The sequence below is a fragment of the Haemaphysalis longicornis genome, unplaced genomic scaffold (assembly GCF_048455015.1).
Source record: "Haemaphysalis longicornis isolate Haplotype H1 unplaced genomic scaffold, Haemaphysalis longicornis Haplotype H1 scaffold_2, whole genome shotgun sequence".
NCBI lineage: Eukaryota > Metazoa > Arthropoda > Arachnida > Ixodida > Ixodidae > Haemaphysalis > Haemaphysalis longicornis.
The window spans coordinates 102,357,100-102,370,995 of record NW_027526295.1 but is presented as its reverse complement, the minus strand read 5'-3'; the positions used below and the strand labels follow the sequence as shown (position 1 = coordinate 102,370,995).

At 48.3% G+C, this 13,896-nt stretch overlaps 1 protein-coding gene across 1 annotated transcript; it reads right to left on the bottom strand.

The window, feature by feature from the left end:
• Positions 1-5,737: 5,737 nt before the first annotated feature.
• Positions 5,738-13,511, bottom strand: LOC144167273 (uncharacterized). The gene is made up of 3 exons (XM_077696596.1): positions 13,350-13,511; positions 11,700-11,865; positions 5,738-5,986 (listed from the first exon to the last, which is right to left on the bottom strand). Exons 1-3 carry the CDS (start codon positions 13,416-13,418, stop codon positions 5,949-5,951), a joined length of 273 nt encoding a protein of 90 aa, XP_077552722.1. The 5' UTR covers positions 13,419-13,511; the 3' UTR covers positions 5,738-5,948.
• Between the last annotated feature and the right edge of the window lie 385 nt (positions 13,512-13,896).

Below are 13,896 nucleotides of genomic sequence, written 5' to 3'. Positions count from 1 at the left end.
AGTGGCTAACCTAGAGAAAAACTTGTTTGCGGAATCATCAACGTAACTGATAAAACCTTGTTGTTCTCTGATAAGATTCCCACAGCCTATTGTTTGTACCGCCGTCTTCTAGAGTCACGAGCTGACCACGAAGCACTGGACACTAAATTGGTGCCGTGTAGAAAACACAACTTCGGGCTATGGGTATTAGAAAGCGCAAAAAAAAAAAAATGTCCCCACATAATAACTAGCTGGCGCTGCACGGTAAATTCGTGCTTAATTTAAAGAGAAAAACAGAAAAACATAAATGACTGATGTCGACATATCGTCGATGCCCAAGCAACCGCATCGACTGCGAAGCAATAAGGCCCCCATGGGGGCCTTATTGCTTCGCGGCTGCACTTGGGAGGTGATCTTATTGGTTCGCGGTGCACCTGGGAGGTGATCTCGTGGCTCCTCTCTGGCAGGCTTCCGCTGGCGCCTTGCCGGACGTTGCGTCTATAGACGCTAGCTACGTCCGACAAGGTCGTTAGTTAATAAGTTAATAATTGGTTAATAAGTTAGTTGAGCTACTTGGAGGAGTGACATTTCATGAAATGAAACTTGATCTTCAGGCTCTGTTGTCGCTTTTCAAATGATATTTCCTAAATAATTCGTGCTGGTCTACTGCAGTTGTAGGGAAAAACAGTAGATGAAATATGATGTAAAATTGCCATGTTGTAGTAAGTCTGTGTTTGGATTGGGCGCCAGATTCCAGAGTCTTGTGCATTGAGTGATGGGTGAGGAAGACGGATCTCCCGGGCGAGGGCTGCTGCGGGGCCTGAAGGCGACCTGGACTGAGGCCACCACCCACTCTCCTTCCCCCTCCCCTTTCCCTTAGAAAAATAAATGTTATTCCTCCTCCTTCTCCTACTGCATGGAAGTAATTTGGTTATCGCAGTTGGCTCGATAACGAACCGGGAAAGTAGCGACTCCGGATAAGACGTCTCCGACTTTGTTGGCGCCGCAGCAATCTTAGTGTCTGGAGCCGGAAGTTGCCTCCGTCCTATCCAGATATGGTTATCCTACCTCTCTTCCTTTCTGGTTCTTTTCTTTGGTGCCGTGAACTCGCTTGCGGTGTCCGCCACTTGTATTTTCATCTGCGGCCTATAGGTCGTTATGTATATACATGCAAATGCGGAGGCATCGGCAAAGATAAGCGCTGGTCGTTGTCCGGCTCATTTTCAAGACATCACAAATGCCCATTTACTGCCGCTGAAGTGGTAGCACGAATTCTCGCCATTTTATTTTGCGAGGAAGGATTGTTATCAAATAAACATTCAGAGGTTTAACGCGCTAACGCGATATAGCCGATGAAGCAGGCCGTAGAATGGAATGCTTTGATTGATTGTAGGGTTTAACGCGCCGACGCAACGCAGGCGATGAGGCGCGCCGTAGTGTAGAGCTCCGGATTAATTTTGACCACCTGGGGATCTTTTACGTGCGCCGAAATCTCGTACACGCGGGCGTTTTTGCTTTTCGTCTCCATCAGAAAAGCGGCCGCCGCGGCCGGGAATCGAGCCCGCGTCCTCGTGCTCAGCAGCACAACGCCTGAGCCACTGAGCCACCGCGGCGGGTTAGAATACAAGCCTATGGATTACTTTAGGCCACTTGGCGTTTCTATTCGCGCATTACATTACGCAGGCGCTCCTGTATTCCCCTTGCACCAGAACAAAGCTTCTGGAATTCTGAGAATGCTTACTAACGGGTAAACAGTCTTACGTCACTTCTTCATTAACCAAACATTTCGTTTTGTGGCGTCGAAGGAACACGCCAAACGAGACGGAGTCTTTGTTTTAACAGCGCAGCTGCTGTACAAGCCAAAAGTTCGCCGTTGCCAAGAAAATGTGGAGCGCTCGTGAGCGCGAGCCTCGCGGCGATTGCCCAGTTCCCGACTCACGCAGTGGCTTTACAAAAAAAAAAAAAAAAAAAACCAGCAGCTGTAGCAAAAGAACTCTCTTAATATTGCTTGAGTTGAAGTTGGGCTTTATTTTGAAACACGTGTGATCAGCAGGGGTTCCCGCGTGCATTTATTCTACAATTATATACGTACATGCTTTCAGGCCAGCTGCAGAAAACTGCTTGAACAAGCGGCACCAATACCTTTCTTTTGCACGGTCATGTATAATGTACCGACAGAGGCCAATTTGTTTCTGCACTTCAGTGCAACTTCAAGGAGGCCAGTCAATAACGCGCAGCGCAGTTATTCATGCAATCATCTCTGACGCTTCACCAAGAACGAGCTTCTCCCAAGACCGCATGGACACACGAGACATGCCCATGCGGATCCGTTGGTCAAAGCCAGGGGCGGATCCAGGCTTTGTCTGAGGGGGGAGGGGGGGGGGTCAGCTCCTGTCAGTGATGATGATGATGATGATGATGATGAGCAGGAGGAGGAGAAGGAGGAGGAGGAGCCTTATTTATTCACCGAAATTTAGTGAAAGCAAAACCATAAGAAATACAAGTCATCAATTCACCTTTTTTTGCGACCTGAGTGGTCATCTTCTTGGAGGTTTAAATTCAAAAATTAAGAGAGGGGTCAGGACATCCGGACCCCCCCTCTGGATCCGCCAATGGTCAAAGCGGGTATAGGGTGAACAAAATATACCCAATTGCTCGTATACGATGTTTTATGAACCCTTTCTGAAGCACACCTTGCTTCGTAACGACGGATCTGCTGCTGCTTATGCGTCCCCAAATGCTGTTGCGCTGAGGCTGTTGTGCTGCTGCGCACCATCCCTTGCGGGAATCCGCTGTGATTTTAAGGCGAAGCTTTCTTTGGATTTTCGCCCATGTTCGGAGGGGGCTGCGGCTGCTTGGTGCTGCTGGCGCTTTCTGGCCTGGTGCACCGTCCGGTTTTATCTTCCACCGGATAACGCTAGCTGGCCTCAGCGCCTTTGGCGAACGCTGGGCCCGGAAAGCGACTCGCGGGGTGGGGTGAAGGTGTAGCACCTGGCGAAGTTACACGAGGTAATGCTGCCCTCATCGGACCGCGCCCGAGGGGTCGGCTGAGGAAGCGACTTCGTGTATGAAGTTCAGGAGCGAAACAGTGAGTGCACCGAGCAACGTAGGTCAGGATGGGGCCGTCCAAGGTGGAGAGCGGTTGATGCAGTCCGGGCAGGTCCACATCAGATGCTGCACGGAGTCACATCCTGTATGGCGGAGTCGCAGAAAGGGCAGGTGGAGCCGTACTGGCCGTGGTACTGCGATGGCCAGGAGGCAGTCGTGGACGGGGTAAGGGTGCAAGGGTTACGGCTTGGGCCAGTTGGTGCATGATTACAAAAAAGGGGAACAGCGCAACGCAGACCAAACACAAGAAGAAGAAAGTGACAACCACGAGCGCTGACTTACAACTGTCTTTATTTTCCGAGGGTAAGTTGCGCTTGTTAAGAACACTGAGACGGACACGGGAAAAAAACGTAGACTTTCACGAAAAGACGGCGCCGTCTTTTCGTGAAAGTCTACGTTTTTTTCCCGTGTCCGTTCTCAGTGTTCTTAACCAAGCGCAACTTACCCTCGAAAGAATGCTACACCAACTAGCCCGACATCAAACTTTACTGAACTTTATTTTTCGGCTTGTCACATATATATGATAACAGTAAAAAATACAAGAAAAGCAGAAATAACACGAAAGCTGGAGATAATCAAACCGGTCGTCACGCTTCACCGACGCCATGTGCCACAAACACCTGCTGAGCTACTGAGGGACACAAAATTAATCTCTTTCTGCGAGAGCGACAAGGGGGGTATGCTAACACATTTTTCTTTTCAGCGCTCTATTTCTGCGGCTTCAATTATTTCTCTAGTTATTTTATGTTTGTGTTTTGAAATGACCTGTATTTTTTGAAAGATTGGGGCGCAGCCGCGGCAATACCGACAGTGGACACCTATTATAAGTGGTCACTAATCGCCTTATGTACGTTATAGTTATGTTCTTTTAATCTTTCATTTAGGCATCTTCCAGTTTGGCCTACGTACATTTTCCCACAGGAGAGCGGAACAGAATAGACGACGCCGCATTCTTTAACGCGCCTTAACGTAAGGGTCATCCCAACGTGCAGTCTTTGCAGCGCAACCTCCTCTGCGTGAGGAGAATGCGAGGACGCAAACTGGACGCGAATCTGCGGTACCGTGCTTCTTGCCAAGTTGAAGGTGGCATTTGAGAACCACGTGGTTTGTGCCCCGCAACCAATGCCGTGGACGGCTTGAGTGGAGTCAGTTTGGATGGTTAGTCGGAGGTACGGTCCCGCCTGCACAAAATAAAGCAGCACACGAGGTCAGTCCATCTTACATGTACTCCAGCCTATTCAGTGAGGTATAGTATAATGGCGGAAGCAGATTAGCCGCATACGAACAGGTTTGCTCAACCTCCTGGGGCAGACCTGCAGCTGGGGCAGACCAGTGTGGGTGTGTGCAATGCCATCTTTGGCGCTGGCCCTCTACACACGCAACGATCTCGCCGTTGCCTGTACAAAGGAGACCAAGGACCTGGGCCGTGGCCTCGCGAGTGACTACACGACGGAGGCGACCAATTGGTTTGTTTTCTGTCAGCTGTATATACTCGATGCCACGGAGGAAGGTCCGAATCTTACACGGTAATATCTGGTACAATATAACTCATGTAACGGGCCGGCGCCGCATCTGCACCGATCATGGAGAGCTTGCAGGAGACAGCCCGCATATCTTGGTTGATGGCTTTTAGGCGATCCCAGTCCCCCATCGTGAGGTGGTGGAATTGGACCTGGTGCACGAGTCGGGGCTGTAACGCACGCCGCACAAGGATGCGAGCAATTCTGGTGCGCGATCCGCCATCCACGCCACAATTTACAACCACATGTGCAGGCATTGCAGCAGCCCGGGTACATTCTTCCATATGGTCCATGGGCATGCCAGCCAAACCCAGACCTTGATCCAATCCCTAATGCAACTTCGTAGTCGTTATCTGTAGACAGGAGGACATAAGCGAATGAACATTAATCGATGCGTAAATGTGTGTTGGACACGAGCCCTAACACACGCCACAGCTGAACTCCTGTCGGACCGTGCGGAATGGGTTCTTGGACATAAGAGTGACTGTATAGCCAACCAGGCCGCAGCACATTCGGCGGCACAGGAAGGTCCTTACGTTTAATTTTTTTCTCCACTGGCTGCCCGGCCCTAAAGTACCTACTCTACCGCCGGACTCGCCTTCACCCAGTTTATCCTCTATTCACAATGATGGCTGTTTATTGAAGGAGGTCATAAGACCCTGATGGGGATGCGGGAAAGTGGGAAGTAGAAAGAGGTTAGAAAATAAAAGCAATCAAAAACACACTTGTACTGCTTTTAGTCAGGTGTTGTACCAGTGACGAAAGAACAGATTTAAGAGAAACTGAAAGATAATGCTGGCGTAGGTTTAATTGCTCCATTATGTGTTCTTTCTTGGGTTCCGACAAGGTACGCTGCAAAGGTATGTGCTTTTAAGGGAGCAGCATCGCGGAACACCGATCGAGTACTTTTTGTAATAACGGCAACGCGGAAAATAAGACGCAGTTCGTATTGAAAGTAGCGCAGGTAACTTGAATCGTGTAAGGCCGCAGAAATGATCAAGAAGCAATGTCCGGAATGCGATACAGTTTTTCTTTCTATATTAGCCCAACTAAAGAATTTGCCATGGCATAAAAACCATAAACGCGCGAATTGCGGTAAACAAACAAAGTAGTTGTTTAATTCCCTCCAAATCACGGCACGCTCCTTCGATACATTGATTCCACCGGTGCAGATTGAAACTTAATTTGCCCCTTTGTTGCCCTTTGAACACCGTTCAACAATCTGGGACTTCGGCATGTACACAGCAGGTCAGCATCTTCAAATGACATCCATTTTGTTTTTCTGTGGAATGGATCTGAAGGGTTCTTGACCAGTCAGCTTTGCAGGCTTCGAGCTCTGATTCAGGGGACGGGGAATCCGAACGAATCGAAAATCACATCTGAAACAGGGACAGAAAAGAGTCACTGCTGCGCAAGAGCGCGAACGAAAACGGACGTGCACACGCTATTGAAAGGCTCATTTGAAATAAGCCAAGGTTAAAGCACGCGAATGTATTGTTTTTTTAAAGAAGACAGTCTTTCTTGGGCTACTGAAACCCAGAAATTTTGGTCTGTCTGTCTGTCTGTCTGTCTGTGACTCGATTCAGCCACCCGGCCAAAGTAATATTCATATTGCGCAATAGTCTTATATACTCACAGCCAAATGTAAACGTCTAAGAACAGTTTATATGTTCATACTTGTTAACTTTGTTGAACAAGAACAAGACATTACGCAGATATAAGACAGGAAATTAGTGCACAAGGGATATTTACAGTGTTCCTTTATTAAAAAAGCACTGAGGTTTAAAGCAACTACAGGTTCTCTCTGATTAGAAAACAAACGCCGGTGCCCGCGGAGGCCGCAGACGCGGCCGCGGAGACGCCAGCGCCATCTCTCGCCCCCGCCGCGGATCCTCCCGCGGCGAAGTGCGAGGAGGTGGCGCCGCTCGTCGGCACCCCAGCAAAGAAAGAACAGAAACTAAAGCGTGGCAAACTGTTCGCATGGCGACGCAGTGAAACATCCCCCTCGCGAGGGGCACGATCAAATGCAGAGCATTTCCGGGGGCGCGCGACGTTAAGTAGTTTGCGTTACGTTAATGTTGTTGCAGTTGTGGCAACTGCTGACGAGAGAGCGCTCGTCAGCAGTAATTTGAATGAGTCAACGATATAAGGCGCGTTCGTAGCGTCCCATTCTGTGTCGGCTTTGTGGCGTAGTGGGTAGAGCACCATGTACATTGCGTTCCGCCCGCAGGGTCGAGGGATCGAAACCAGGCGCCGGATAGTATTTTCTTTTATATAGTGTAGGGGGAGGGGTGCGGACAGCGACGGTGCGGACTACGACGGGACAACGCGGGTGACATCGTGAGTTACTGAAATGCTCTGCATTTAAAATTCATGGATGCTTGTTTTTTCGATAGCAAATGATATTCTACATCTACTGCCGAAAACCGCCGCCTCCTGGCGGCATATAAAAAATCACGTGGCAACAGCAACGAAAGGTTCCACTAGCTAGGTTCCACGTTCTGCTTTGAACGCACGTGGAGCACGGCCACGCGGCTCTATAAACATTCTAGTCGGCCGCCTCCATTCACGCGCGTCTCCGCCGTACTGCAGCGCTGGCATCGAGGAACACGGCCAGTAGCAGTGGAACGCGGGAAATTCAAATCGCCTTGTGCAAACCTTTAGTATGTTTACCTTGGAATGAGCGCGACGGTACAGGAACAGCATGAAAGGTGAGCGGGAAAGCAAAGGGGGGCATTTCCTTGGCAAATGCCTACAAAGACTATCGTCTTTTGACGACATTTGCAACGAAAGGAGCAGATACGCGGCCATTTTTTTTGTCAGTATGTTGAATTCTGGTGTAACAGCGCTAACTATTCAAGGGACGACATCACGGGGGTGATGCGAGTAGGGGTAACCGTTGAAGCATGGCAATATTGCTGATTGATTGTATGGTTTAACGCGCCGACACAACGCAGGCGATGAGGCGCGCCGTAGTGGAGGGCTCCAGATTAATTTTGACCACCTGCGGATCTTTAACGTGCACCGAAATCTCGTACACACGGGCGTTTTTGCTTTTCGCCTCCGTCAGAAAAGCGGCCAGCTATCGAAAACGCGACCTCGTGCTCAGCAGCGTAACGCCTTTAGCCACTGAGCCACCGCGGCCTGTTACAACATTGCTGAAGCCTTTTCCGCCATCACTGAGATATTTGTTCGCGGAGGAAATAAAGGTTTATCGCAGGGGTGGCCAGGCAATTGGCTATTCCCAAATTGGCTCCTTGTAGATGCCTAATCGGCGGCCAAGAATTAACGATGGAAACACAGGGAATTTGTGGCTCCTTTTCAACGCAAAATATCGATCCATATATAAGTGTATAGGATTACTCGCAAGAAACCCAGAAGAAAAGAAAGCTTCTGTGGCTCTCCGCCCAAACCGACAAGCAAGATGGCGCGAAGGTTAGACTCGCAAACGATAAGCTGTTTATCAACGATCATGCGTACACGTGTGACCTTTAGTATAACCTTCGTGTATAACTTCCATCATCTCGCCGACATCCCGCCCCTGTAACTCTGACCGTTACGATTGACACTCGTGAACTAAGAATAATCAACGTAAACGCTAAACCGAACCGCTGGAATGCTTGTCTTTGCTACACGACCCACACTTGATGGCTGAACAGAAACCAGCAGCAAAAGACCAGCAAAAGGCATCAGAAGTGATGGAGTTTTTCCTAAATCGTTTAACATTCTTCGTAAAAGCATAACGACGAGGGGTGGGTGTGCTTATTGCTGGTACAAGACACTTAGATACGAGTCCTTGCCGTTAATCGACAAGAATGAAACTTGCGAAATAGCCAACAAAAAGCATGAAGCTTTTTGTTGACGATGTCGTATTAGTAATTGAAAAGGTGTATCGGCCTCCCGGAAGTCCCATAGATTTTCTTAATCATGACACTTAACAGCGTTAACTAATAGGAGAAGCAGAATCATACTTTCCGGAGATTTCAACATATCTGACGTAAACTGGGACGCATGGAATTCTGGGCCTACAGAGCGGCCGCACGCTGATACTATGCTAGAGATAATGGCCACATATAGCCTCGTTCAAGTTGTTAACAGGCCGAATGTAGGGACAATGCCAGAGTATACCTTTGGCATGTTATTCTTATCAGATAAAACCATTGGGTATGAAGTCAACATCAAGACAGAATTTTCGATCATAAGGTTGTAGTAGCTGGTATCAGAATTAAACATGAAGTAAACAAAGTAAAAGCTTCAACTGTGAATGTTTATGATTTCGAACATGCCAATGACACACCAATCCTCGATTGCCTCGAACTGGCTTTTTACAGAACGCCGCAGGAATGATGATGGGAATTTGCTCTGGGCGTACTTCTTCAGATCGTTCGTTGGCCACCGCCTTTCTCGATTTGTAAACCTATAACGCAAACGCGTTAAAAAAGCCAACCCCTGGATAACGCGAAATCTCATTCATATAAAACGAAGGCTACAGCGCGCAAGAAAACAAAATTACGAATAGTGATACGTTGATAGCTGAGATTAGTGCCGTAGTGCTGAAGGAGTTGAAGGGGGCTAAGACTCAATTCTTCCGTAATGCATTGGCTAAATATATGGAAGATCCGCCTCAGAAATTTTGGAGATACCTATCTGGCAATAAACCCTCATAAACACAGTTGTAAAGTGAAAGGAAACATCCGCAGTCAGCCGGCGGGCATTGCACAGGTTATCAACATTTTTTTCGGCTCCGTTTTCACTTTAAAGGCAAATGTGTATTTCACACAACAGCCAGGCGAGGTTTTAAGTGATAGCGCTGTTTCGTCACAGGAAGGTGTGCTTACGTTGCTGTCAAACCGTGGACGTAAAGAAATCGTGCTGGCCTGATATGGTACCAAATGCATTTTTGAAGCGATATTGTGATATGATGTCTTATTTTTCTGTCAAAATTTGTATACCTGTGCCCAGTGAATGGCTTCTGACGAAAACGCGCCGGTATTAAAAACAGGAGACATACTGCATGTGGAAAATTACCGCCCAATTTCCCTCGCTTGTGCAGTATGCGAAATGTTGGAGCCCATCACCAGTAAATATTTGGTCGAATACATTGAAAACAGCGACCTTTTTTATGCAAAACAGCATGGGTTGCGCAGGCATCTCTCAACTATAACACAATTATTTGAAATCTCGCAGTTTCGCTCAAGCCATAAACTCGGAAGACCAAATTGACGCAGTATCGATTTATCTCTCGAAAGCCTTTGGCAGAGTTTGCCATGTGGAACATAAGTTGTATGATTTCGGTATTAGTCCGGGGATTATTCGTGGGATTCAGGCCTATTTGCATAGGCAACAGTTAGTCTACATTGCTGGCGAAAGGTCGTCCAGTTTACCCGTAACATCTGGAGTACCTTAAGGTGTCCGCTGGCCTATTATATTTCTTTTATTTTGTGGGAATCGTGGAGAACCGCTATCCCGAGCCGGCGCGCGCTTCGGGAGAGACTTGTGCGCTGAAACCGGTCCGGCGCTCCGCTGGTTCGTCGGCGTCCCCCGAGAGATGGCACCACCGTGAACGCCGTCGAGCCTTGTGCTCGCATGCTTTGGGATTCCCCAAATAAACGGCTGTGCTTCGGCACTACTGTCTACTGTGTTCTCGTATCGGCGAGCCGCGCTGGGCTGCCGTAGGCATGGGAGCCCGCGTGGTTGACACGCCGGGAGCTAGCGTGGGGGGCCTACCCCAGAGTGCTGGCAAGGTCCCCGAGGAACCCCTCAGATCCCACAATTTGTCAATGGCATTGCAAACTCCGTACATTAGGCTACTGAGGCGCGATTATGCGCTGACGACTGTTTGTTGTTTTGTCGCGTTAATAGCGTTCGGGATCAGGATCGAATTGCTGAATGATTCTTTGGATGTTGTGCATGCATGATTCGTGTGTGCAGTGGAATAAGAAAAAAACAGAAAAAGTGTTTGTATAACAGTTGCCGAAGAGAAAGCCCATTTGCATTTATATGTCTCATGAATATTTACATTAAAATTAGGCGATAGAGTAAGCATAAGTACCCTCGTCTCACAATTGCCCCAAATTTGAATTGGAATGAACACATTAATAATACAATCATGCATGTGGTACTGCCCAAAAAAGCTAGTTAATTTCTTCAGACGAAAGTTCAGAGACGCAACTATGGAAGTTGGCATACAAAACGTTTGTGCGGCCGACTTGGAATACGAAAGCATCATCTGGGAGAGGCACTAAAAGTATCAAATAAATAAGCTTGAGCGAGTTCAATGAATAGCTAGCTGCTAGGTTAATTTGTGCAGCATATCGCCGGAATCAGTCTGTTGCTGATCCCCCTTGCAAATACATGCTTACTATGTCAAAATTATCAACACAAAAGTTTTCGTCTCCATCTTAGCGGGTCGTACTCGTCATCACTGCCGCAGCGCTGCATCAGTAGAACGCAACGCAGGTCAAGCGAGAGCATCATCACCATCCACCTTGAACGGAGGCGGAGGAGAACCGGAGTAATACTGCATCTCTTTCTCTTTTTTTTTTTTTACCGGCAACGTATAACACCCTTTCAAACATACCGTACTGTCGCGCGTGTAACACGCACCAAAAATTCGGAAATTTCAGTGGAAAAGTAGGGGTGCGGGTAATACGCGGGGTTTTTTTCTTTAGTGCAGCTTCACGGCAATGCGCGTTGTGCCGTGAAGCTCCTACGCAGTAAACATTGACTAAGCCTTCCATGGCAGCGATTGCGCAAAACGTACAAGGACAAGGAAGAAAAAACAAGGACGAGCACACTCTAACAACTGAATTTTATTAGTGAATTGTGACTTTCGCCTTGCAGTCAGAGTATTCTACTTGTTATACATATACGCCTTTTCTGTCTACGTAGTGTGTGATGTGTTTCTTGAGCAGTCGCTTTGGTGCAGCCTGTCCTGCATCAAATGTGCGGGCAATACGCGAGGATTTTTTTTTTCTTTTCCGTCGGACTGAAAAGGGGGGTACGGAATATATGCATGGGCAGGTTGTATGCGCGAAAATACGGTATTTCTGGCTACGCCACTGTGCGGAGTTACAAGAGGCTGATACTTACCAACATAGGCCTCGGCATTGGGAAAAGCCCACACAGTCTCGCAGACATGGCACGCTACGCACGTCATCCCTGCAGCTCTGACCATCTCCCGTGCTTCGTATTCCATTTTGTCTTGGCTTCCCTTAAAATCGTACCTCAGTTGGTCCGAAAACAGCGGCCTAGGATCCTGCGGAGAAAACAACAACATAGCGTTCTTATTTCGACGGCAGCATAACAATATAATCACATTCTAGAATAATTAAACGACTGTTGAAAACAGCGCCTGAATGAGGACACAGACACGGGCGCTGTTGTCTGTGCTCGCGTCTGTGCGCTCCTGTCTGTGTCTTCCTTTACTGTCTTCGTTTAAGCGCTGTTTTCGCTGTTTTATGATGAACCAACTAGCTCAAATTCAAACGTTCGTTGTCATGAGGACGGGGCTTCCAGAAGCACATGGCTTAGGTTGTTTTAACCGCTCCGGGAACGAAGTACGTATACCCAGACTGGCCCTCCAGTCAAAAGGGGGAACGGAATGGACACGATTCATCAGCTGACCATGATGGTGTGGGGATAGCGCGTATTATGCTGACTCTTTAAGGAACTTCTCAGCAGGTTCGTGGTCCTGATTCTTTTTGAAACAGGGAAGATGCTTCGAGCGCCGCAGGAAGTTTGTGGATAATAAATAAATAAAAATGGAATGTTGCTACCCGGTGTGTAGCATCTCGGATAAACAATTTTAGCACCAGCACTCTTCCTGAAACAGGAGTTCCCTTTTGTCCGGTTGCGAGGCCTCACGTGTCCACACCAAGCGGTCTCTCTCTCTCTCTTTCTCTCCCTGGGTGCCGCACGCAGGGCCGGCGCAATCGTGGTAAGAGAGGCCAGCCACAACAGCCATTCATAGCTTTTGACGATTATAGAAGTGGATTTTTTTTCGGGTTTCAGCATTGTCTGTCTGTCTGTACTCGCAGCGCTAGATGGCGCCACGACCCCCTGCGTACTAAGGCCCCTGTATTCTGTCTTGGGATTCGAGAACCCTCCCTCGATAGGCCCGTAAACGGTGTAGAGATGCAGTTGCAACGAGAGGGTAACAGCGTGAAAGTAAGCAAAAGACGTTTGAATTTCTCGAGCGCAGCTGTGGCGCGGACTGTATGCTGTCAGTTAAATGATTATTACGAACCTTTCTATTTACGGTTGCCTGTTTTACTCACTGTTCTTACTCGCAGGTATTAACCCACACAGTTAAAGGCACCGCCTCCCTGAAATGCCAGCGTCATGAGCGGCGTATATAAACCCTGAACGAAAAATCGGCGTGATAAAAAAATTTTGCGGCGTCACCTTGCGGCACCCCCTGAAACCTCTGCGGTATCGTAAGGCGCTGTCCCAGCAGATGCTGTGGGAGCAGGAGCGGAAAGTTTTCACCGCTCGGAAAGTTTTCACGGGATGCGAACGGGGCATGGATAACGCTATCGAGCTCCACGCTTGAGGGGAACCTTAAGCGTCCTCTAAATTGTTGTCTCGGAGCTTTACTTATAAATCAAAGCGTTGATATAAGCTGTGGTGGTTTGCATTCACAAAAATATAGGTGACCGTAGTGCATAATGTAAAATAACCATTTTGTAAAGGCTGAAAATTTTTGGGAAGAAAAGACCTTTTCTAGTTAAAGATACTCACCGGAATAAGATCGCTCCATCGGTTCATCGAATGCACCTGAAGCCACGTGTCGGCCAGCGGGAAAGACATGAAGAAGGCCACGGCGCATTCTCCGCGCTTGGGGGTGAGCAGCGTCGCGATGTCCCGGAAGCATTTCCACTGGTCCTTCACTAGGTGGAAGCACAGAAAAGAGTAGACGCGGTCTAAGTGCCCGTGCTTCTTGACGAGTTATCCCGCTTCCATGCGCCCAAAGTCGAAAACATCATAGGCTAGCTTTTCGTCGTTGAAATTCTCCAGGGCGAATTTGATAATCAGAGGTGAGTTGTCAATGGCTACCAGACGAGCGCAGGGTTGCGAGCACGGAAAGAGGAAGTCCCTTGTGAAAGTTCCGGGACCGCATCCGATGTCCAAGTGGGCGTGGTCTTCTCTCGGGGCGTGCTCAAACGTAATTCGCCCTAGGGCGTCCGTGTCCACTTTTAGGGAGTAGTCTTTAAATTTTTCAAAGGCATTTGCGTCGAGGAAGTCGCTATGGCTTTCTCGAACGTTCCAACTTCCATGGCTGACATTG

What these genes read in the sequence shown, in the direction of transcription:
- LOC144167273 (XM_077696596.1), bottom strand. Translation starts at nt 13,418, where the DNA reads ATGTCTTTCCCGCTGGCCGACACGTGGCTTCAGGTGCATTCGATGAAC. An exon ending in GATGGAGCGATCTTATTCCG is followed by an intron (nt 11,866 to 13,349) that starts GTGAGTATCTTT and finishes TTTTCTCCGCAG; the next exon opens with GATCCTAGGCCGCTGTTTTC. An exon ending in CAATGCCGAGGCCTATGTTG is followed by an intron (nt 5,987 to 11,699) that starts GTAAGTATCAGC and finishes TCCCTGTTTCAG; the next exon opens with ATGTGATTTTCGATTCGTTC.